General features: G+C 34.4%; 2 protein-coding genes across 2 annotated transcripts in view; one reads left to right on the plus strand and one right to left on the minus strand.

Annotated features, from left to right (window-relative positions):
* Nucleotides 1–587: 587 nt before the first annotated feature.
* LOC128998696 (uncharacterized) lies at nucleotides 588–3074 on the plus strand. Its single transcript, XM_054424942.1, has one exon. It carries the CDS (start codon nucleotides 588–590, stop codon nucleotides 3072–3074), a length of 2487 nt encoding a protein of 828 aa, XP_054280917.1.
* A 2663-nt stretch (nucleotides 3075–5737) lies between these two features.
* Nucleotides 5738–27144, minus strand: part of LOC128984089 (borealin-like) — a 65966-nt gene continuing 44559 nt past the window's right edge. The window contains exons 5-7 of the mRNA XM_054403401.1: nucleotides 20735–20820; nucleotides 12768–12962; nucleotides 5738–7836 (exon numbers count right to left, since the gene is read on the minus strand). Coding sequence (XP_054259376.1) covers nucleotides 7711–7836; nucleotides 12768–12962; nucleotides 20735–20820 — 407 coding nt within the window. The 3' untranslated portion in view covers nucleotides 5738–7710. The remainder of the gene's footprint in view (nucleotides 7837–12767; nucleotides 12963–20734; nucleotides 20821–27144) is intronic.

Here is a 27144-nt window from a genome sequence, read left to right on the forward strand (position 1 = left end):
GAACACATAAAATCACACACATAAAATTTTATGTGTGTGTGTGTGATTTTATGTGTTCTTTGACTCGTCTGCAACCTTTCATCAGGTGATTTAGCTGTATCCTCTCCATCCTATATTTATTTATTTAATCCAAGCTAAATGCTTTTTCCTAAAAACATAACCTTAAAGTGACAAATCTTTTCACTCTTTCCTTTACTCCTTTGTTTCCTTAGTGTTACTGTCCAACTATCCTATCCACTATGAACCTATCTTCCTTTTGGCTAAAACAAGCCAAACAACATGCTTTCAAATTATCAAAAGTTACCTGTCATGTACATTTCCTGAGTTCTTGCCTTACTCTAGGCCTAACTCCAGTGGGCCTAACTGTAAAACCAGCCATCAGTGGCATGCCCCCTAATATGTGGCCTGCTATATTAGCCCTAGCCTACAAACAATCAATAGATTTGACTAAATCTGTCCTACAACTGTACTCTGAACAAATGTATAACCACAGAAAAGCTCTTTCTGACCTCACAAAGCTGATTTTGAATGACAAACCACAACTAGCAGATAATCTCAAATCAATAGCACAGAAAGCCTTAATTAATATGACCAAAGAAGCTGAAAGAAAACTCAGAAAACTCTCTAACCTTTGTATCAAACATGTACATCAATATGGATCTATAGGCCTAGTCCAACAAACCCAACCACATCAGGTTCCTCTAATCTCAGATAGGCCTTGTCTGGCTTCCCTCTTAGGACTACCAATACCAGTAGGCCAAAAACCCTTTCTACCTAAACCACCGAAGATTCCTACTTCCCCATTCAAGAGCAATTCTGTCCCAAACAACCCTGAAACCTCTACAAATGACCAACAAGTTTGCAACTTATCCAACCACCAGCTCTCAGAAATAGAAAAAACAGTTTTGACCAAGGGTCTCAGTTTTTGTCCCACACCCCGTTTTGACCATTTTGGCCTAGTGAAAGACATCATGTCGCTAGCTAGGAACCTACGTCTCAAACATTATTTCAACTCACAAGATCAAGACAACTCGAAATCCAACAGTGTGGCGCCCTCCCTAGCGAAGTTTGCTCCACCCTCGGACTTCGATCCCCCACCGTTACCAGCAGACCATCCGATAGAACAATATATCAACTTCTTGGTACAAAACATCTCAGATCCTACTTTCGAAAACAACGTAACCTCTACAACACTCCATAACCTCACCGAAGCCGAGAAAAAAGCCATTTCAACTTTAAAATCAAATACTGATATCATGATCCTTCCAGCTGACAAAGGCTCGACCACAGTGATAATGAATAAATCTGATTATGTGTCAGAAATCCAACACCAGCTCAGTGATTCTTCCACCTACCTCCCTCTGAAAGAAGATCCAACTATAAAGTACACCGCTGAACTCAAGGAAATAATTTACAAACACTCCAAATCCAACAATATCTCCCCAGAAACAACAAATCTGTTAATACCAGAAGAACCCATCTGCCAAAAAATCTACATATTACCAAAAATCCACAAAGGCATAACACCACCGCCAGGAAGGCCCATAGTATCAGGCTGCGGTTCTTTAACGGAACGTATCTCTTCATACGTAGACGCCTATCTACAACCGCTAGTACAAAACTTGGCCTCATATATCAAGGACTCCAATGATTTTTTGCAAAAACTTAACAATGTCAGACAACCACTCCCCGCTAACACTCTCATGGCCACTATTGATGTCACCTCACTCTACACAAACATACCTCATGTCCACGGCCTAACAGCAACAGAAAACTACCTTCAAAACAGACCCAAAGGATCCCTACCCACCACTTCGTTTATAACTCAACTGATAAAATTCATTCTGGAAAAGAACTATTTCCAATTTCAGGACAAACACTTCCTACAGATCAAGGGCACTGCCATGGGTACACGAATGGCCCCATCTTATGCTAATCTCTACATGGGGAATTATGAAGAAAAGTTTTTGTCTAGCCGTGAACACCTCCCCATCTGCTGGTTTAGATACATTGACGACATTTTCATAATTTGGACCCACGGTGAAGAATCACTACGGAAGTTCCTGGAAGACCTCAACAGTTTTGGACCGCTAAATTTCACCTGGGATTTCTCTGAGACTTCCATAAACTTTTTAGACCTTACAATTCATCTAAGGAACAATAACCTCACCACATCTATCCACATAAAACCGACCAACCACCAACAATACCTCCATTTTTCTAGTTGTCATCCGAATAACACCATGAGATCACTTCCTTACAGTCTTGCCCTAAGGGGAAATCGCCTAATTTCAGAACCGAAAGACCGTACACAATACCAAACCCAACTTCAAAAAGCCTTCGAAAACCGAGGCTATCCTAGTACTCTCGTAAAATCTCAGATCCAAGCGGCTCAGAACCCACGTCCAACTACAAAGAAAAATACCAACCATCTTCAAGTAAATTTGATAACCACTTACCACCCTGGCCTGCAACAACTAAACAACCTCCTTAAAACAGGTTTCAAAATCCTAGAGTCCTCCAGCCAAACCAAAAACCTCCTTTCAAGAGCCCCTTCCATAATCTATAGGCAACCCCCAAATTTGAGAAATATGCTAGTCCACCCAAAACTCCCAAATCCATCAAAAATACCATTTGAGAAACCAAGACCGGGCTCATACCCATGCAATGAAAACCGATGTAAATCTTGCCAGATACACCATCCTACAGAAACTTTTACCAGCACACACCATAATAATAAAAATTACAGAATCCAAGGCCATCATACCTGCAGCTCAGAGAACCTTATCTACCAGCTTCAATGTTCACATTGTCCAGCCCAGTACATAGGCCTAACAACCGAGACTCTCCGAAAACGCATGAACGGCCATCGACATGATGTTAAAACTAGCAAAGAAAAACCAGTTGCACAACATGCCTTATTCCACCAACTTCTATTTGATGACTGTTTCACCATAAAAGCTCTAAAATCATTGCCAAAGAACCAATGCAATAGTTCAATGCTCAGAAGATGGGAATTAGCTTACCAGTTTGTGACCAACTCCAGAACCCCACCTAACCTCAACATTAGATAATATCCTCATATCCTCACCCTCACAGCTAACTCTTAAGTATTTATTTTCATGGACAAAACTAATTTGCTTTTCAATATACATATTATATGTAAATACAATATTGCAATGTGCCTGTATTTAGTGCTTTGTGCAGTGTCAGTTGGACAACCTGTCAGACATTTTGAATTCAAACTGTGTCATCCTATTTAAACTGTTGTTTTGTAACTACCATCTAGGCCTACTTCTGAAGAAGCCTCTGAAAGAGGCGAAATAATTTTATGTGTGTGATTTTATGTGTTCTTTGACTCGTCTGCAACCTTTCATCAGGTGAGTTAGCTGTATCCTCTCCATCCTATATTTATTTATTTTATCCTATAATTTAAAACTGTAGTTCGGTCAATCACTCTTAAATGACACTCTAAAACATTGGATAATTGGCACCATAAAAAATCACAAACATATTGTTTTGAAACTGCAGACGACTCCTCATACTTTGGCATATTATTACGCTATTTTCAACTATGTCGACTTTGTCAATCTTGGTTAAAACTTTATTTAAAACGACTTTGGTTTTTAGGCCTTGATTCATTAAGATGTTGATTTCCTTTTCAAGAGCATTAATATTATTGTTGAAATTCTCCTTCAGGTCAAGAAGCTCACCTTTAAGGATACATTCTGTCTTCCTTACAGCAAGATGAGACTTGAGCTTAGTGTTGCAGTCGTCACAAAACCACTTAATAAAGTCTTCAATTTTCCGTAAATCGTTAAAATTTGTAGCCGAAAGATTCACACATTTGGCGTGATGCCAGCAACCACAATATCCGTCACACTGTAGGGTTTTTTCTTCGTCAAAACAACGATTTTTACACACAGGGCAAGTCAGCGCGTCAGTCACATCCGCCATTACCACTGCCACTCTACCACTTCACCTATACAATAGAGAAATGTAAATTATGAAAAATTAGCAAAATATTACAAATTATTCATGAAATTAAAACCATAAACATAACTGTAAACAATCCAACTTTGACAGTTCTCATTGCATGTCACAGTTTTTTGCTACCCCTTGGTTCAAATTAGCTGTTTTTATAAATGCAAAAAAGATAGTGCTGCACCCTGTTAGCAAATCTTATAACTTTTCATGCTTTTGAATATCATAGAACAAACTTTTTAGTTGAAACAACTGACTAAATTCTGTAATTACCTTTAAACTAGTGTATCTTTTGCTCGAATTCGAGCAATTGCGAAGCATTGCAGGCGACTCAAAGCTTATGGAAATACTCACGATCTACACAACAGTTAGATATAATCAAAATCTTTTGTAAATATCTTATCTTTTTTCAAAAAGCTGATCTTGTTTTTTTAGTGTTTTTAATGTAAAAAAAAACATTATTTCTATTTCTTCTACTTTGTTGTGTTCTATGACTTTTTCTATGTTTCCATTGTTTGCAAATCGGTTATTTCAATGATTGCTCAAGAAATGTATCACAGTGTTAATTCAGTTTTATTTTTAGCCTATATTAAATTTTCCAGGATTTCTCGCTCTTTTCCATTGTAATAATTACATTAACCCAAGTTTCGTCTACAGATGCAATATGCCAAAGAATATCACCTACGTACAATCTCCATGAAGTGGTAAAAAAGGCAGAAACCAAGCCATACAATAGATATAAGTTAACTCCATAAGAAATAATTTTAAAAGTTACTGTGATATTAGGATTTTCCACTGATTTGGTAATAGAACATTATATTGCAAAACATGACACGATGCAGAAGAAAATCAATTTTAAAATCAGAAAAATCCATTGCAATTAAGTACTGTACTTCATTTTGACAAATTCAATAAATCACAATTTAAATATTAACAGCTGTTGCATTAAAAAGTAGTGTATAATTATGCATATGGTCGTAATGTAAATAAATCTGAAGAGGCAACTTTAAAGGCTTCTGGGGCAGAGCCCCAAGGGAATTCACCTCTTTCCTCTTTTGATGGCTCATCTACAGACCAAGACCTTTCTTTAGAGACCCCGACCAAGTTTCTACGCCTAGCCGTTCTCTCAAATTAGCTGTGACAAAAACCCCGTTTTCCTCCATAAGAATAACATGGGATGGGAATTTAAAGGCCACGGGGGCAGAGCCCCAAGGGAATTCACCATGTTTCTCTTTTGATGGCTCATCTACAGACCAAGGACCTTTCTTTAGACACCTCTGACGAGTTTCTACGCCCAGCCGTTCTCTCAAAATAGCTGTGACAAAGAAAAACAGTTTCAAATTAATATATAGATATGAATACTCATTATGGTTAACATGGGGAACTACAAAGCCACTGGGGCGCAGACCAAAAGGATTTTTGAGATAAGAATAAGCCTATATGTTAATCGGGATTATGAGCTATCATCATTCCAAATTTCAGCCCAATCAGTAGTTTATGCGTGATTGAACTTTAAACAAACACACAAACTTTCACATTTATAATATTAGTAAGATGGATGAAAATGGTGTTATAGTCAATTTATAGATTTTTTATTACATAACAAACACAAGCTGTTTCTTTAAATTAAAACCCTGACCCCCCAATAGACTCGTCAATGAAGAATTTTAAATTACAGAGGGTTTGTACTAGGGAAAATGACATATATACAGTACTTATACTGATAAAAACAATAATATATTTTCAATTTTCATACGTATAAAAATATCCAAAACTATTTTTTGGCAATCTTAATTGACAATATAAAATAAATTACCTATTATCATCATAAATACATATTACCTAAATATATTTTAAAGAAAAATATAATTTATCTATTTCAAGGTAAATTTCTACATGTATGGATAAATATATTACTGAGTATGAAATGTAATACTAACAGTAATGTGAGTTGAAGCTGAAAGCCCAAAAATCATTGTGAAACTAGAATTTTACAAAGTACTTACATTTGTTCAGTATAGCACCTAACTACCGATATTTTACATTGAATATCTCAAGAAATGGCCAAGCTAAGGTAATTAAACTACAAAATACAACCTGACACTTCTTTGTCAGTCATTTTACTCCAAACATTAGAACTGTGAAACTAGTGTTGATTGTGCCTTTGATATCAGCTCGAATGCAGTAACTTTCTTCATTAACATGAAACCTCATAGACTGGCTAAAACAGCTGACTCCTCCAAAATTAACTCAATTCGCTTTTTTAATACACTACCTGAGAGTGCAAAATTTGTTGCTTATAATATTTTTTTTAATACAATTTATAATTGGTTTATTAAAAATCCTTTTTACAGCCTTAGTGACTTTATCAAGTGCAATTTTGATGTTAAATTTTAATTAAAATAAGTTATTATGCCTAATTGTATTTTATGTAATATTTTGATGTATCAGAAATTTGATTGTATTAAGATGATTATTTTGTAATGTATATGACTTGTCCTATTCCTTTGTAAAATGATCAATGGAATAAATTATTCTTATTCTTATTAGGCTCCAAGCCAAGGCCCCTCTAGAAAAAACAGGCCATGCTGCAGCGCGGGTAGCGCAACACTACGTCACAGTGGTGGATAGTTGTACTAAACTCTTACCATTACAAACAGCCAGCTTGTTTATTTACCTAAAACATATGGGATTGGTGATGGCAATGAATTTATCAATGAAAACTATCCACTAGTGTGACGTCATGGACCCTGCAGCATGGCCTGCTTTTTCTAGTGGGGCCTTGTCCAAGCCCAAACAAAGCTATACAATAAATATTAGACAAGTTGTCGCAGGAGGGAGGGACGCCTACTTCCTGGCCTTCTGACATAATATACTATAAACATACTATAGTAGAGTTCTCATCCACTGTAAAAATTTGAACCCAAGAAAAAATAGATGAAGTTCAGGACCATCTCACCAGAGGGTACTAGTGAATTGGGTAAAAAATTAATTAAAATCCATGTCAACAGAACAGCTGATTGATTTATCACTTAACACAGAATACTGTCATTAGTTGGTACCATCTCAACAGATTGCACATTTTTTGGCTTCAAGTTTTTACATTATAAAGGGAAGTCTATTCTGTGTATAGCTACTCAACACATCTTAATCAGCACAAATAGTATAATACTAGTGGGCATAGAAAATTTGCTAAAGGACTTACATTTTCTGTTCAGTTGAGAAATCTCAAAAGCTCTATTAGATCATCTACAGGTGCAGTCTTGTATAATAAATTGTCTATTATAAGTGTCAATAAATTGTTACAGTTTCATTTTAACAACAACATTTTTATACTATTGATGAAAAATTACTTTGTAAAAAGATAAAAAGACCTAGAATAATTATCCTAATTTGCGCTGAATGAGTGTTTTACTGACCATTTGACATAACATAGCTTAATGTCAGGTCTTGTATTGGCTATGTAAACTAACAAATTACTCAGGGAGTATTTGTGAAATCCAATTGGCTGGTAAGGAATTGTTTAAACAAGTAATAACAGTAACATAACAAGTAAAAACGTTCAGCTAACTTACATAGTCAGAAAATCTGACTAGATTACTCTAGATCTCTGACAGATTACTCTTAATCCTATCAGGACGAAATATCAGTGTTCTTTGTGTTCTTTTATTGTGTATCTATATAAAAGCCTCTGGACTCGCATTTTCTCAGGTAAGCAAGCTGACCTCAAGGGGTATTTGGGGCAAGTAACTCCAAATGTTGTCTCAGAGTCTTCAAATATTTCTTAGTTTCTTCATCAAACTCTGGAAGGCTTGGAGCGGAGGCTCCAGGATCAGGAAGTATTGAAAATATCTGGAAATCGTAAACAAAAAATCAATATTTGTAGACTGAGTGTGGCAAAAGTAAGTAGATGCAACAATCAACAACTGTCTGTGCTATAACATCCAATCAGTGCAAGGAAGGCATTGTAAGGTGACTGTAGGAAAAATGATTTTTTTTTTTTTTAGAAAAAGCTTTGCAATAGTTCTTATCCATATTAATATAATAAACATATAATTAATTTTGGAACTAAAAGGAATATGCTAGGCTAATTTGAGAATGCATTAAGGGAGTAGTTGGTCTAAGTTAAAGTTTCAAATTGTAAATTTTGGGGATTGCTAACTATTGTTAAGCAACTTAACTTTTAGCGAATTTCCCATATAGGGAATAAGCTATTACCGTAGTACTCATGGTAAGACCTGGCCGCGGGACCGATTTTTTTTTCGTTTTGAGGTCCCTAGAGGCCAAAAACACCATCCGTTCAAATTCATAATATATATATACAGGGTGACAATTAAGTCTTAGGACGACTTTATAACTTTTAAACGACAAACGATATCACAACCACATTTGGTATACCGTTACTGGAAATTGTAAACTACTTTTCTGTGTACATGGTGGTCGGATTAATGACAGCCTATGTTGAGTTGTACATCATTTTAAAGGTCTACTTCAACTGAAAACAATGCCGCAAACCGCACTTCAAAAGGTTGATCCTGCGCAAAATGGCAGATGTTCAAAGATTTTCAAAATTAGCCAATTTCTTTAAATTAAAACACTTTTTTAAATCTTTAAACAACTGTCATTTTTTATTGTTTTTTATTGTAAAAAAAGCGGCATTTTTCTTTGCTTAAAATTCCCTTCAAAATGATCCCCATAACTTCACATTCAGTGATCCAAATAACTCTTCAGGGCGACGGCCCACAAGGAGTCGGAAGTAAATCTTGAATGGAAGCATAGGTCGATATGCACATCAAATTAAAGGTATTTATTAGTAGAATACAATGCCGCAAACCGTACTTCAAAAGGACCATCCGTTAAAAAATGACAGTTGTTTAAAGATTTAAAAAAGTGTTTTAATTTAAAGAAATTGGCTAATTTTGAAAATCTTTGAACATCTGCCATTTTGCGCAGGATCAACCTTTTGAAGTGCGGTTTGCGGGATTGTTTTCAGTTGAAGTAGACCTTTAAAATGAATGTACACAGAAAAGTAGTTTACAATTTCCAGTAACGGTATACCAAATGTGGTTGTGATATCGTTTGTCGTTTAAAAGTTATAAAGTCGTCCTAAGACTTAATTGTCACCCTGTATGTGTGTCCGTTAGCACGATAACTCAAGCAAAAATAATTTAGTATATTGAAGCGTTATTATGCGCCTAATGGTTACGGAGAAAATTCCAAAAAATTGTAAATTTAAAATTCCCATGTTATTCTTAGGAGAATAAATAAACTGTTGTAGTTTGCTTGTTTATGAACATATTTTGATCAAATTTGGAAAATGTTTTTATTTCTTACTAACTATTAACATTTTACAAAATAAAAAAAACAGTTTTACCCTCCCTGATGCAGCAAACCTAAGTACTTGTTAAACTAATTCTATTTAAATGGGGAAATGTAATATTTTTAAGTAGACATTTCAGTGTAAATCCAATCAGTGAAATGGAAATTCGCTTAGTCTGCACGTTTGCTGCGGCGGGGGTATTTTTAAACTACCAGTTGAGATGGGGATTAGAGATTAAAATATCTATAATATTAAAACGAAACAGTGTTTTTTTATTTCACGATTCTGAATCAACCACTCGACGGATTTTCATGATTTTTGTTTTGAAAGAAAGATAATTTTGAGAACTAGGGAATGTCGAAGCCATAATTTTAGTTTAGGGTCCCAGTTTTTTAGAAATTAAGTTTTAATTTTTTTAAAGTCTAGCAGCCGACGCTAATATTCTAAACTAGCTTTTGGCATAAAATAATTTGCTTAACATAACAGCTGTAAACATTCAGCTTTTGTGTCACAAATTCAGCATATGGATAAAAATGTAAAGACATACTTAGGGTTGAATTATTTATACTATGTGTAATGCTAATCATTGATACGTTCAATTCTTCTGTAAGAGAATGACAGATTAATCAAATATACATAGTAAATTACTAGGATAGGCTATTCAAATTATTTTTTAAAGCAATCTTTGTAATCTTCGATTTGTTTTAAAGCAATATAATTTGTTTTAACTAACAGCTGGTTAAATATAAACTATGGAACTATGAGGTTATTTTATTTAGCCTACTCCTTATTTTGTCATTGATTATAGGAAATAAGTAAGATTAGTAGAGATAATTAGGCCACAGTTTAAATAGCTTAGACCAAAATTAATTAAACCACCGTACAAATCGAGGCTCTGTACACGAGTCTTAATAAAAAAGGATAAATGCAAATTATTTTACTACTCCACTTTTCAAGGAAAGATAAGAAAAATAACAATGTTTACATGTTTTAATTCTTCATGGTAGCTTTTTGTTTACAATTAATGTTTGTCTGCTTTAACTTTGTTTGGATTAGGCCCGGAAATATTGATGTCATAAAAATAAGATCAAGAATAATCAGGAATCACGATTTTAAATTACCACCACAACCTCAGTCGGGTTTTATACAAAGATAAACAGATGGATGACATAGATTGAACACAACGTCAACATTGACCTAGGATACTGCAATTAGACAAACCATCCTTTTATGAAATCGTGTTCAGTTGTGGTTACGTTTGGGGGGTGCCTATATTAGCGCCCCCAAACGTGAAAATATCACTTTTATTTCAACTATGAATATATTGTAGTTTAAATTAACTAATATGGGAAATTACGATGTACATTTATTCAATGAGGGTGGGTAATTATCAAAGGATAGAACTGATAATGGCATTGATTATTAACATAGATAATTACGTCACTAGCTTTACTAGGGTGTTTACTTTTTAAATTCAACATGTGACCAGTTATTTTTTTCAAATGAATGTTATTTGAACCAAACATCTGTTTCAAAACAAACTGTTATTGTATTAACTTTTCTTTGTTTACACTTATTTATTAAAACGTTTTTATTAGCTCGCTTTCTTTTAGCAATTAATGCAGTGAAATTGATATAAAGGATAGATGTGACGATTAGTTTTTATGTTAGGACACCAAAGTTAAATTATGTGTACTGTGAATTTTATTGGATATTATCGTTTTAATTTAGGTCGTTTCTATTCAGACCTACTGGAAATTGTGTATAGTAGTTGTATTGTGGTGATAATAATTATGGAAGATGCAGGTATGCTACGGAAGGTGGTATCGTTGACTAGGTCTATACACTTCTCAATTAACTATTAACTCCCTCTACTGTAGGCTACTTATAATCAGTGTGCGTCTGTGCGAATCGGCTGCAAATCTCACTTCAACGCTTTTCACATCGTAAAAATTGCAGAATTGCTGTTTTATTGTAAAATTATCGGTATTAAAATGCATATCGTAAAGGCCTATGATGGAATAAAAACATATTTGGTCACACAACATTTGTTTACAAGATGATTTTTCACATTAAAACTGCAAGAAACTTTGTCTTTATATGTGTAAACTAGCTGATCTGAATTGTACACGGTTTTAACTGACAACTGAATTCCCGTACGTAGGATGGGCTAACACCTCGTCTTTATTAATTTGTTATACAATGTGTATACAGAATGGAGTCAATAGAATGTAGATCTAGGATCATTCTTCTGATGGAACATTTTTACAAACTTACAATAGACAAACACATTATAAGTTAATAATATACACTGTTATATACATGAAATTGGGCATACAGATAAGTTATAACATTTAAATTAATCAAAAAACTCATGTAGAGAATACAAAGGTTTGCATAGCAATCTTATAACAAACTTGGTTTTTCTTTCCAGAGTTTTTTTGGCTCTTCTACTCGACCGATTTTCATGATTGAGGTCTCAAATTGAAGGTATGCACACACAGATTTCACATCAAGCATCGGCATATTTATCTACAGTCCCACTCTGCTAATATGTAAACGAAATTTGCTCTCCATGCTCTTATGGGAGTTAAATTTGGTTTTTGCTATACCAGCTGATCATTATTTTATTGTGATTGTTTATGTTTTGATTTTACAGTTTTAGTTTTCTGTTTACATCTTAATAAAATGAGTTCATTAAGTTATTCAAATCTATTCTTTATTTAAAACACAACAGTTTTTCTTTTTCGAGTTCGTTTGACTCTTCTACCCAACCAATGTTCACGATTAAAGTCTCAAATTGAAGGTATGCACGTACAGATTTCACATCAAGCATCAGCATATATTTATCTACTGTATTACTCAACCGAAAAACATAAATTTGATTTATTTTCAAATTCTTACTTCAATTTAAGATGTATTTCACCTGTTATAATTAGGATATGGCCAAACTAATCAAGCAGGTACATGCATTTTTACAGGAAATTCAATTTTAGCTGTACCATGTTTATCAAGAAAAACTCTTAAATTAAAGAATGAAAATCAAAGAAATAGTCATTTTCTATACATAATTTTAAAGATTGTTAAAGAAGTTTTTAATAAAAATTGACACTGACTACAGTCCACTGTAACACAGGAAAACTTACTTAAAATTTATTGTATTTATTTGTCTAAAAAATTACAACTTTAAACTTCTAATGCACAACAGGGGATTATGCAGTTGTTTTATCCTAAAGCCTCAGTGGTAGTATCATTTCATCTAAGGAAATACAAATATGTTGAAAAAATCTTAATTTGACCGGTATTCCCTACCCTGTGAGGGTATGGAAACATTGATTTGTGCTATTTTGTCACCAATGCTTGATAGTTTAAACTAACACATAAAATTTGTTAACCCTAATTTTGTTCCACCCATATAAAAATTCAAAGCTGTTGTGCAAGAACTAATTGCAAAGGTACTCACCCGACCATCTTGCAGAGGAATACTGACAGTCGGGATATCATCAAGAGATACACGTCCGACAAGCAAGGGACTTCCTGAGGAGGCGAATGCTACTTCTCCGTGTTCAGGACGCCTCAGGAAACACATGGGGGTGGCTGACACCTTCGGTGTGATCATCGACATTGGACCGAGGTTTTGCCGACTGTTAGTGGGTGTCTGCACATAATGAGTAAAATTTGAGCAAGAAAAACATTGCCTTGTGTAGGCCTACCTTAAAAAGTCAATCAAGTTTAATACCCATGTAACACTAATAAATAATTGAAAAGTTCTTCTTCACTGCGGAATTACACCAACTAATCACTAAATAACTTTACAAATTATGGATTTTCTGATTTAATATTTTAAATAACAAAACTAGTCCATGAATGACACTTTTGATGAAGTGATCATAGCCTAGGCATATTAGGAAAGTTACCAGGGAACGTTTAGGTGCAGTCCTAATCACCATTATTCTTTATATTTTTTTGAATCGCTGAACACGATTATGAGGTTGCTGACAAATATTATTCCAGAAACATTTTTTTTTTTAGGAAAAAAAACTTCAAAATTTGGTTAGGTTTTGGGCCAAATATCAGTAATTATGTTTTTTTTTTTAAGAATCTCCTTTGTAAATTAAAGAAGACAAAATTTACAACAAGTTTCATACGTAATATTTGTTTCTACGATAAACTTGTTTTATAATAAAGGTTTGCAAAGAGGAACCAAATCAAGTCTGTGTTAAGCACTTGTCCCCATTGAAAACTAGCACTCCCAAGGTCAAGTGCAGTATGTTATTGATGGTGAGTTCCTACTACACTAAGTTGTATGGCCAGAGCATCAACCTTTCTCTGTTTTTTATGGTTACCCCCAACATTCGCAAGGTGGAACAAATAGTACCAAACGATTTAAAAGAGCAATGAAAACTACTTCTGCAGACATTCTCTATGATGAAACTCTGACGCTAACCAAAACAAAAAAAGTCTTAGCCAACCCTAATAACAAGAAAAGACTAAGATGACATAAAAAAATACATCTTGGAAACAAGCATCTGAAGATGCGGACTGTTGAAATATGATTTGTGAGAGTACCTCATTTTGGTATCACACTAGCGTCTCATTTTCCTGTTCAGGAATCGATAAAAACCTCTTCTGAGAAGGTGTGGGGGAGCCCCTCACGTTGATTTAAGAAAAATTATAAAATTAGTTTTATAATGTTGTAGCTATAACAATAATTTTTTAGTTATAAACTATTTTTTTATTATAAAATTAATTTTATAATTTTTAATTAAAATAATAACCTGTCATAACCTAATCTAACCAACCAAACTTGCTGATAATATAAAAAAGATACAAAATAAAAATCAAATGAAGGTTTACTAAAAAAAAAAAATATATTTGTTCATAAAATAAAATTATAAATGCTTCAAATTCTAACAAAAGATGTACAGTTAAGAAGTAATCACATTCTAAGCAAAATCTTTGACAAAAAGTTAATGTCACTGGTGGAATTCAACCCTTCACCCTCAGCAGCTGGAGCACATAGCACAGCTACAAAGTAACAATATGCAAGTGCACCAAAACCTGTGCACAAAAATGCTACTGGATCTCCAAGTTAAACTGGTCATCAGTTTCTTAACCTTGAGGAAGCCTTAGGAGCACAAGAGGATGTGGAAGAAGCTGCTGTTTCTCTCCTCTTGGGCCCACCCGAAAAGGGACGAATGGAATGCAAACCTTCAACCTGGAGGGATTGAATATATAATATATTAGGTTGATCTACCAACCACCCTAATTTTTTCAAGATTCAAGATTCAAATATCTTTATTAATTTTGTATACATGCGTACATAGAATGGCATCAATAGAATTTAGATCTGGGATTATTTCTTAAGATGGAAGATTTTTACTAACTTACAATACACAAAAACATTATAAGTTAATAATTTATACTGCAATATACATGAAATTAGACATGGAGATAAGTTTATAACATTACATTAATCAATAAACTCATGTAGAGAGAATACAAAGGTTTGGATAGCATTACCTAAGCTTTTAAATTTTTTCTTAAACACATTAAAATCTTGTGTGTAAAATCCACAAAGAAAGAGCATTGTAGAATCTAATACCTGCATAGAAAGGTTTCTTTTCATATAATTTAAGACTGTGGCTTGTATAAGCAAATACTATATTGTTTATAGTATTGTAACTATGGTTTTGTGACCCAACGTTTCTATTCTATGAGAATTCTTTTTTTTAAACAAAATAAGTTCAAAAATGTATAGACTATTACAGTCATAAATCCTAACTCAGTAAATAGGTGTTTAACAGAATCATCCCAATTGAGCTTTAACACTTTTCTTATTGCTTGTTTTTTTTCTTTAATAAGAATTTCATTTAAATTTTCATTTGACGTATTACCATATAAAACAAAAGCAATATGAATGAAACTGTACAAGGGCATGATAAAGGAAAGGGTTTTCATTGTAAGCAAACTGCTAAATTTAGAAATCTTCCTTAATGCAAATAAACCAGAAGCAAACTTTTTAGAAATTTATTAAACATGATTATTCCAATTTAAGTTTTTGTCTATTAATAGGCCCACAAATCAAGAATCACACCTCTTCCAACACGTGATCATTAAACAATATTGTCAATTCAGGTGCAGGTCTGATTCTAGAGCAAGCTGTAAAAGTGATAAACTTAGTTTTATTAGGATTCAGTAGCAAGCATTTTTCGTTAAAGAGTCTAAGGTTGAAATCTGGTTAACCCTCGAGGAGGTGCTTCACCAGTAAAACAGGAGCGGGCGCATGCGGAACTTTTTTCCACAACACTAAATAGCATAAATTTTACACATTTTACTTGTTGTTATAACAAAATATTGTATGTAAATGTTGAATAACCTAACTCCTTTGTTAATAACATTATTCTTTTAACTTAATATGAGTAATATTTCAAATAACAATATTGAGCAATTTTCTAGTATAAAGGTATGTTACGAGAGAGGGCGCGTGCAGAGTTTTGTTCCTCAATAATGCAATTATACATACAGGGTGATTGATATAAGTGTGCCAGCCATTTTATTCGAAAACTGTAAGAGATATCAAAAAAAGTTAAATGGTAAGTGCCTTGGATTTTTTATTTAAAAAATTATAGTCAAGTCAAAAAAATTATTTTAGCCGCCATTTTTCCAATATGGCCGCCAACTTTGATTTTTCTTATGGAACACCCTGTATTTTATGATGTATTCTGGTAGAAAAAGTAATTTTAAGACGATTTTATTCTTGTGATTTTTTTCATAAACCTAACCGTTTCAAAGATAATAATGGTTTAAGTTGTGAAATTTTGAATGGTTTTCGAACAAAACAGCTGGCATGCTTGCTTAGGCCTTTATCGAAACTCTTTCTCATGCAGAAATTTCAAAACTTTAACCATTATTATCTTTGAAACAGTTAGGTTTATGAAAAAAATCACAAGAATAAAATCGTCCTAAAATTACTTTTTCGACCAGAATACATCATAAAATACAGGGTGTTCTGTAAGAAAAATCAAAGTTGGCGGCCATATTGGAAAAATGGCGGCTAAAATAATTTTTTTGACTTGACTACAATTTTTTAAATAAAAAATCCAAGGCACTTACCATTTAACTTTTTTTGATATCTCTTATAGTTTTCGAATAAAACGGCTGGCACACTTATATCAATCACCCTGTATACATGCAAACAAAATATATTTGATAATAATTATAAATGAAATAATACATTTAAACATGTTTATATTTCCGTATGTATAAAATATACACACAGTTTGACAAGAGCGCATGTGAAAATAAACTCGACGCTACGCGACAGGGCGCACGCAAAGAAAACCTTCGCAAACTGACACCGCCAGTGGCGTAACAGAAGGACCCGCAGGGCCCACAATGCGGGAGGGCCCGCGAAACTGCTAGCGGAAACCGGCGAGAATAGAGGCCCGTGAGACGAGTGGGGCTGAAAAATTGGAGTTCATTCTTATTGAAATGTAGTACCAATCATTCAATAATTGTATTGAACAAGTAATAACATTAATGTAAAAATAATAATAAGTTGTGTTGTCATCATTTAATTTTGTTAGGCCTATTCAGTCATTAACGAACTAAGGTATGGTGTCAGGAAAAACATAGGTATGTGCTATTCCCGTCATATGCTGACGTCACCCAGATTGCAAACAACCGTTTCACCATTTTAAAAAATCATCAAAACAAATATATACTTACTAGTGTACATGTTGCTCGAAATCGAGCATTTGCAAAGAAGTACAGGAGTTATTTATAAACAAATTACTTGTTTAAAAACTAATAACAGTCATAATTTCCAATGATTTTAAAAGAGTCAACTAAAAGATTATTAACCAATGGAAATATTTAATATTTACTTAACAGTCCTATTCCAGTTAAAAGGGTTAATTTTTAACAATTAAACTGCCCATGGACAAGAAAAGGTAAGCTTACAGTTTAAGTCAACGTAAAAAAATATTTAATTTCTGACAACAGCTGGAGTTTCAAAACAATGTTTGTTTTCCATGTTAATCTTATGGAGAAATACGAAACTTTAAAGGGCCCCAGGGCCTCACTCTCTAATTATTTACCTAAAAAGAAAGTTTCCTGCACAACTTCACATTACGCTCTTTCCAATGACACCAAAAACATGTCAATTGGTTCAGTAGTTTTGGAGGAGTAATTGTCACAAAAATCCTGCTTGCGTATTAAATAAGTACTAGTGTACATGTTGCTCGAAATCGAGCAATTGCAAAGAAGTACAGGAGTTATTTACAAACAAATTACTTGGTTGAAAACTTATAACAGTCATTATTTCCAATGATTTTAAAAGAGCAAAAGAGCCAACAAAAAGATTATCAACCAATGGAAATACTTACAATTTACATAACAGTCCTTTTCGATTTTAAAGGGTGAATTTTTAACAATCAAACTGCCCATGGACGGGAAAAGGTACGGTAAGCTTACAATTTAAGGTCAACGTAAAAAGGCTGTCAGCTTTTATTAAGTACCGTACCTAAGTTATTTAGCCAATTTGTAGACAATAAGGTGTAGGCTACTTTAAACTCTACAGGACAGAGTTAGGCAAAAACTGGCAGAAATCTGAACTGGTGTTATTTATCATAGGCTTAGTCATATGCCAAATCCTTAAAACTTAAAATAAAAATTTAATAACTAACTTATATCATTAAACACAAACCAACATCCAAAATTGTGAAATAGGCGAAAAATTTGTTTCATAATTATTGAAATAGATTTATAATAATCTATCAAAAAGTTTAAGATTAAATAAACCTACCCATAGTTGTTTTATTTTTTTATCAGCTGTCTAAAATTGTGAAATAGGCATTTGACAGTTCTGGTTGTTTACATTTTAAATGTCAAAGCAAATGTAAACATTGTGAATTTTCTCATGCTTCCATGGAGACCAATTATTAATATTTAATTTCTGACAACAGCTGGAGTTTCAAAACAATTTTTGTTTCCCATGTTAATCTTATGGAGAAATACGAAACTTTAAAGGGCCCCAGGGCCTCACTCTCTAATTATTTCCCTAAAAAGAAAGTTTCCTGCACAACTTCACGTTACGCTCTTTCCAATGACACCAAAAACATGTCAATCGGTTCAGTAGTTTCGGAGGAGTAATTGTCACAAAATTCCTGCTTGCGTATTAAATAAGTATAGATAGATAGATATGGCAATACAATCAGGTGATTTTTGTTTGCAATCTGGGTGACGTCAGCATATTACAGGAATAGCACACCTATGTTTTCAGTTTAGTGTATATAATGACTACGCACCCGACGATGGAGTTATCTCCGAAACGGCCGTAGTGCTAAATCAACAGAATTGCGAAGACTGTAAGTAGCCTTTATATGCAATAGGCTATTTTAGCCTGTGATAAAAGTACGTCAATCTTCTAAATTAACCAACTTTGAGTGTGTGAGTTAGCCTAATTATAACCATCGATAAAAACTAACCTAATAAATAATTGAAAACCTGTGTAGTAAATTAAATATAACACCTCATTTGAAATGAAACATTCTGATACGGATTAAAATATAAGGTATTTTTATTTTATTTCAAAACTTTCTACAAATAGGGTACTGCTATTTATATAATGATGTAACTTTATCATATCAAACCATGACTGAAATACTTAACACACCCTTTTATGGAACATAACCCATCATATATCCACTAGGCCTACTACAATGTATTTATGATGAATCTGTTTGGCCATTGTATTGTTCATCGAAAAATAACTCATGGGGGGGAGGTTGTTTGATTATGTTGTATTGGTGGTCTAAAAGTAACTCATGAGAGGAAGCCCAAAAAATAAGTTTGCAGGGGGGCCCGAAGAAATCTGTTACGCCCCTGGACACCGCATCACTGAATTGCAACTGACAACAAAATAAGGAGGAATTTGGGGGTAAAAATAGCTTAGGGGCATTCCCGGGATGAGGTGCGTGAAGTATGGAGCCGGACACGACTGCCGACACCCGCATAATTTATATTAACAAAAACTACAAGTGCGGAGGAAAACTCTGCAAGCGCCACCTCAAGGATTAAAAGCGGGAACTTTGATTTCATCAAAAGTTTTACGTGATATTAGCAAGTTCCTACATACATTGTGATGTTATCAAAAGGTGTGATACAAGGCAAACCCTTATGATGGCATAGAAAAGTAATGGGCCCAGAATAGAGCCTTATATATATCCCATTTACGAGAAACAGATGTAGCATTGAATTTAGAAGAGTATTGGATTAATTAATATGCTAGCTCCGCTCAATATTGCAAGCGGACAAATGCATTGTACACCTAGTTTTTAAGTGTGTTCCATTTTATTATCATGAATAGTTAAAATTATCGTAACATGGGTTGTTTCAAAGGAAACCTAATGTAAAAGCGTTTAGTTTCATTTTTTTTTTATACTTCTGGTTATTTTTAGTGTGATCTAGTGGTCTAACGTGTAACGGTAAAAATATTACGAGATTAGAAAACGAGCGTTTAGGCGATTTCAAATGGCCCGCGCAGAGTCATTAGTTCACAGAGCGGCCACGCACTGCGCTAGCGTCGCGACCCCTATAAAAGCCGCGCAGGACAGGGACTCGGACTTCAGTGCTGGGCGAATAGCTAGCAACATCTCCCTGGTAGGGCGAGGGCGGAATAGCCCGGTAATTAGCCAGTGGTGAAATAACTCTAGTATCGTCGAATAGTAGGTGTTAGGCCAGGGAAAAATAGCTCGTGGACCCGCGACAATCGATTCGGTTAATTGTAAGTATAGTTGGTTTTAATTCCAAAAGTGAAACACGGTATATCCATTAAGTAGAGGTTTGTTTTTATTTTCGAAGTTAAGATTTTAGTTAATTACGACCAGTGTTTCACTCACGGAATTAACGCCAATTTGTTTAAATTAAGGCCTAACCCGGGCAGTGATGAATGTGTCATTTACTGAAAGCTGATGCTTTAACGACCATATCTGAGCCCATATTTTAAAACTTAATACTATTATTATTACTACTAACCCTGGACTAACTCAATTAGATTAGCTATCCGAGGCGGACAGTACAATTTTATCCTAGGACGAAATTGCACCGTCACAAACGGTTTGTTGTAAAAACAAAATAATATTATACATGAAACTTGTAGTAATTTTTTCTTCTTTAATTTTACAAAGCAGGGTCTTTAAAAAAAAAATACTCATATTTACCGAGATTTAGCCCAAAACCTAAAAAAATTGACAATATCTGTCAGCAAACCTCATATTGGTGTTCAGCGACCCAAAAAACATAAGGAATAATGGTGATTAGGACTGTACCTAAACTTTCCGCTAACATTCCAAATATGCCTAGCCTATCAGTATTTAGTGTATGGTGTTAAAAGACGACGATGATGTTAAATGAAAGACAAAATACCTTGAATCTGTCAGATGAAGGAGTAGTTATTGGTGGCGGTGCTGAAGTTGATCGCTTCCTGGATGAACTACGGTTTACTCTAGGAGCTAAACAGATTAACAAATATACATTTTGATAAGTAAAACTTAATTTAAATACCAGTGCTGGACTAAAAATTAAAGTTTAGGACTTAAGTCTCAGAAGTAAGCATTCAAACCTACTAATAGGCTCTCAAGATGGCTGACACAGTCTGATGCTTTGTGTAGTGCTCTTACGAATGTACGCTTGTTGGAAGTACTTACTCTAGTTAAGGAACAACAAGCCATTGGGTTTTGTCACTCTTTAATCAGTGAGTTTTTTGTGGTCACCAGCCCACCCAGTTTTGCTCCAAAAAATCATAACTATTAACCAAAACTCAGCCATATCCTCTCCGTTCATGTCAATAACATCAGCTTTAATCTTGTCTACTCTCGTTTTGTTGAAAAGTCCGCCACTTCGTTCTTGCCTAAAAAACTGCCCAATTTTTATCAAACAATATTTTCAATTTTCAACAGAAGCAACCAGCCAAAGCTTGCCTAAAAAAATGTCCAATTTTTACCACATTTTTTTTCAATTTTAAACAGAAGCAACCGGCTAAAGCTTGCCTAAAAAACTGACAACACAATATTTTAAATTCTCAACAGAAGCAACTAGCCAAAGCTTGTCTAAAAAACTGCCCAATTTTTAGGCACTGTCCATAAAAACCAAACCATGTCTAAGACTCCATGTGGTGTGTGTGATCTTGGAGTCAAGTACTCAGCAATAGTTTGTACAGGTCCTTGCAGAAAGTGGTTCCATTCTAAATGTACTGGAATGTCAACAAGTGATTTCAGAAAAATCATTAAAGCTGGTTACAAATCATGGAGCTGCAAAGAATGTAAACTTCAAAGGGACTCAATCCCCTTTCTGCCTACATGCACAACCCCCTTAAGCGATCAAAAGATTGAAACAACCTCTGAATGTCAAGTCAAAACTAGCTCAGAAGACCTTCAAGCAAAAATAAAACAATTTTAAGCCCAAGGACAGGAATACTTAGAGACATCCCTAACTTTAGTTGCTGAAGTTGGTAATGTCCTACTTTCAGAAAACAATAAATTAAAACAAGACCTACATGATTTGACTATAGAAAATACTAAACTAACCCATCAGGTTTTCAACAATAACAATTCTCTTTAAATGAACTATGAAGCAAAAATCGAAGAACTAGAACATGAGAAGGAATCTTTATTAAATCAAATAACATTGATAACAGAAACCTTAAATGAAGCTGAGCAACAGCTAATCAAAGAGAGACAACCCAGAGCTGAACTAACAACAATGTTTGGAGATCAAGACAAGGACAAAGATCAAGTAATTTGTAATCTAGAAAAAGAAATAAAGAACCAAACAAATAAAGAACAAATGATTATGAACCCAACAAAATATAAAGTTTCTGGAAATCATCAAGCAAAAAAACATTTTAACATTTAAAAACTCTGAATCTCAAACCCTTAGCTCTGAGCTACCAACACAAAACAGCTCAATGCCCCTGCTACTTGAGAAGCTGAAGACCTGGCAAGAAGAAACAGAAAACACTTTGGCAGCCATTAAAAGTAAAATACTTCAGCAAGAGAATGCCAAGAATACAACCTTCCCTAGTGATACACTACCCACACCGTCTTGCGAAAGCCCGAAATCTATATATAAAAGCCCTGGAAAAAGAAAACTGCACATGTCTACCTGAAGATAAAGCAGAAACTGCAGCAAGAAAAAGGGACTATGACCTAAGACTAAAGACTTTGAGGAAAACTCAAACATCCGACTATATAAGCAATGCCGACAACAAGTCCAAGGCACTCTGGCAGGTAATGAATAATGAGAGAAAATCAAGTAGGTACCAGTATAGCAAATGAGTGGGAACTCCTTGTAGATGGGGAGACATTACAGGACCCAATCAAAATAGCAAACCACCTCAACAGTTTTTTTTGCAACAGCTGCAGAAAGGACACTTCAGGCCAACAACACCAACACACACACCAGAACCCCCGAAATTCCTCCTTTAACAAATTAAAATTTCAGCTTGCAACACGTAATGAAGTACTAAAAGCAATAGACTCACTTAAACCAAAAACTTCATTTGGCACTGATGAAATATCAGCCAAACTGGTCAAAACATGCAAAAATGAACTGATTAACCCACTAACAGCACTCATAAATAAGTCTCTCAAACGAGGGGTCTTCCCAACACAGCTGAAAACTGCCAAGGAATACCCTAAATATAAAAGTGGACCAAACACAGATGCTAAAAGTTAGAGACCAATTTTACTTATACCGACCTTCTCTAAGATATTTGAAAAATTGTCCTTAACAGACTAATATCCCATTTAGACCAAAATCAGCTGATCACCAGCCAGCAACATGGCTTCATTAAAAGAAGATCCACTTCCACTGCCTTAATACAGCTCACCGAGCACATAATAGAACAACTAGAAAATGGCTCCTCAGTCACAAATCTGTTTCTGGACTTTAGCAAGGCCTTTGACTGCCTTAACCACAAGACACTTCTTAGAAAATTGGGAGCTCTGGGTATTGAGGGAAAGTCTAAACAATGGTTCCACAGTTATCTTAATGGCAGACAGCAACTAGTTGAGATTCAGCATGTAGAAAAAAAACACTCGCTATAAAATACATTCCAAAATTAATTGTCCCTATACGGAGAGGAGTACCACAGGGATCAGTTCTTGGACCAGTCCTGTTCCTCCTCCTCAAAAATGACCTACCAGACCAGCTACAAGAATACTGCCAAACCACAATGTATGCAGATGACTCTGTCATCACACTAACTGACAAATCAACAGAAACTTTAAACCGAAACATCAATATAACCTTCAACATGACTAAACAATATCACAAAGTAAATGAATTGGCTCTAAATGAAAAGAAAACTATTCAGCTGAACTACTCTACTAAAAATAAAGACACAAAAGTATTCATCCCTGGGATAGAAGCACAAAATGTACCAAATATCTTGGCATTATCATGGATTCAAAACTGACATGGAAACAGCACATTGACCAACTCTGCAAGAAGCTACGCTCTGGCATTTACATCATCAGGCGAGTGAAGCAGGTTGGTTGTCTGGACACCGCAAAAACAGCTACCATAACCTGGTCGAGTCACACCTCAGGTATGGTCTGGTGGTCTGGGGAAGTACATCCAACAACTATCTAAAAATAGTCCTTATCCACCAAAAAAGAGCTATAAGATGTCTAGCAGACCTTCAATATCAAGGAAACAAGAAACAGAGACATTCACCATCACAATACACGGAACGCCTCTAGCTTTGCAATACCGCCTCACCATCTAAGGCCCGATTTCACCAAACATTTAAACCGCCGTTAAGCCTTGCTCTAACTACAGTTAGCTCTTAACTGACGAAATCGGATTTCACCACTCGCCGTTAGCGCTAGTTTAGACTAAACCGTCGTTAGATAATTAACTGCCCAATTTTGACCGGTTAACTTCTTTAATCTTTCGTTAAATAAATATCAGCTCTGGCTTTAGGTTTATATGGAAAGGCCAGAAGCTAGAAGAGCATACGATACGAGTTAGCTTTTGAAAGTGATAGTGATGAAGAGTATCCTATGTTGTTCGCCGAACTAGGTGGATAAGAGAAAAGTTAATGATTTAACTAAGACGAAATTAATTTTATTACTAGATATGAATTATTAAAATGTTTTGCCTTTTTCTTTAGGTTATCCCACAAGGTTTTTGGTAAAGGCGTATCTCTAGGTATGTGATCAGCCACTCTTTTATTTTACACCGATTCTTTTATCCCGGCTGAAAAAGTGTTTTTCTACCTACATTATCAAATTCCTTTCTTCTTTGTTCAAAAAAATAGGCTCCCTTTTCCTTTTGAGTAACCCTAACCCTACAGTCAAACAATTAATTTAGTTTGGTCAGACGTAATTAATGACAATAACTAAACCTAAATTGTCATTATTCTGCTGGTATTTATAAAAAATCATTATTTTTATGGTATCTTTACTATGTCTCGTTCTTGTAACTCTTTTTGCCTCAAGTTTTGCCAATATTTCAAATGTACCGTAAAGGTTAGATTCTGAGTCTTGACTCAACACTCAACAGCAATACTGTACTCAATCCTCTGATCCTCAATTGAATTTGTTTTATCAATATTTCTTTGCCTTTATTTACTTAATGTTAATTGTTTAGCTATTTGTTCTTGTTTTATGTTGTTATTTTGTTCTTGTTGCTCAGAATCTATTGTATAGGCCTACTTGTACTCTTGCTGCCTTCAATGCTCCAGTTTTGTTTTCACTACCTCATATTATAAACACAGATTTATTTTCTTCAGATTTTCAGATTTATGTTTACTTATTGCTCCCATAACAGCCCGCTATTATGACAGTTTTCACTGCCACCGCCACCTGGATTTTACACTAAACTCTCGTTTATAAAACCAGCGTTTGTTTTCACGCGCTTTTGCTGGTGAAACCAGATTTCCTTAACTGTGGTTTAAATCATCAGTTAGTTTTAACCGAAGTTTAACTAAACCATCGTTAGCTTGAATTTGGTGAAATCGGGCCTAAGACTCTTTGAAAAGAAGTCATCCTACAAAGGGGCCCTGTATTTTAACAACCTACCAGAACAACTTAGAAATGAACAAACTCACCATTTAAAGAAACAATTAACAACATGGCTGCAAGAAAGGCCATTCTACTCAGATAAAGAATTCCTTGACAACCAGCTTTAACAACATATTAAATCTACAAATTTTAGTTATTATTCTGACACATGTACTGTTCTAAACGAACATGTCAATAAAGATTATTGTCTATTGTCTAATGAGACCTATTAGCCAGAAATATCTACTCTTTTAAGCTATTATCACTCTTTTATCCCTTAAGGGGGTGGCCCATGAGGAGTCAAACCATATTCTTAAATAGCAGCATAGGTCGAGGTTACAAACTCAAAGCTTCACTTTTATGTGCTATATGTAAATCGGTAAATGGCCTTAACCGTTAACAGAAAGTTTGATTGTATAAATTTAATAATATAAGAGATTAATCATAGGATAGAGAAGAGTGGAGAAGCATCGTTGGCGAGGCCAAAAACCTTCTGAGGTTTCAATGGCCAAGGAGGTAAGGTAAGGTAATAGTTTAATCAAACCTACCAAGGCTTAAAATATGTACACTTAATCATATATATCTGTGTACGTTATAACTCATGATACAGTTCTAAAATCAAATGGATCTCCATCTTTCAAACGTATATAATAATCACCAGGAAAATTGAGATGCTCGTCCTGACCGCAGCGTCAAGATGAGTATTACCTCATCTTTAGCTTGAAATATCTCTCGAACCAATGTTCCAAAGATTTTCCCAAAAACTTATGTTAAGCATATACTTATTAGCAAAACTTTTATCACTGACAAAACATTTCTGACCAAAACATAAAAAATTGCTCGCATACTTCCTATTTCATGTCACAAATTTTGACAAAAGGATTTCATACCAAATACATTACTTTATATTCGAAAAATAAACAACATATTTACATTTTTAACCAACCAGTTAGCAAGAAGCATTAATAGATGAGCTATGTACTAGGGGTGTGCGAATAGTGATTTTTGGGTTCGAATCGAATCGAATACTTTATAATATTTTCGAATATCAAATATTACCGAGCGAATATTTATGTTATTATTATAGACTCCAAAGAGTTTTCCAATCACAGCTTTGGAACTCTACTAAGGTTAATAATTCTGATTTTAACCAATGTAACATTAAAAATAATCGATTTTTGCCCTTACCTATATTATTTGTTCTTGGTACAAAATGGGTACGGTACAGGGCTTCCTGTATTTTTCTCATTTTATTTCATTGATATTACAATAAAAATGAACAATTTCCTACATTTATGGTTTTCTAACAACAATTACAGTATGACACATTATCAACATCTTTGTCTCCTAACATGATTATGTCAAGAAGAAAAACAGTTAAGATAAAGGCTTAACCTTTTTTACTACTAAGATAGGTCATAGCCATAATAACGTACAGGTAGTTAAAAATTAGGTAAAGAGTTTTTAAGAATAATCATGTTTGCAGCAACATTGTGACAAGATAATGTAACACAACTGGTTACTTTTTTCCAACCAACACAATAACAGTTTTTTAATTTAAACTTTAAAAATATATAAATGCATGCAGTTAGGGGTCTGCGGTGCCCTGAGCTACTAGCCTAATTTCGGTACAGACTAATACCATTACGACTTCCATGATTTATTTAATTTAATGTTTAAAGAAAAAGTCAGAATAGAAATACTAGAAAAGCAAAACAATAGAAGGGTGTGATGTGTTGGACAATGACCTCGAAGGGAGCGGGCCAC

Source organism: Macrosteles quadrilineatus, unplaced genomic scaffold, assembly GCF_028750875.1.
Source record: "Macrosteles quadrilineatus isolate MER2022 unplaced genomic scaffold, UCM_ALF_1.0 Scaffold_1__1_contigs__length_201487025, whole genome shotgun sequence".
NCBI classification, from domain to species: domain Eukaryota; kingdom Metazoa; phylum Arthropoda; class Insecta; order Hemiptera; family Cicadellidae; genus Macrosteles; species Macrosteles quadrilineatus.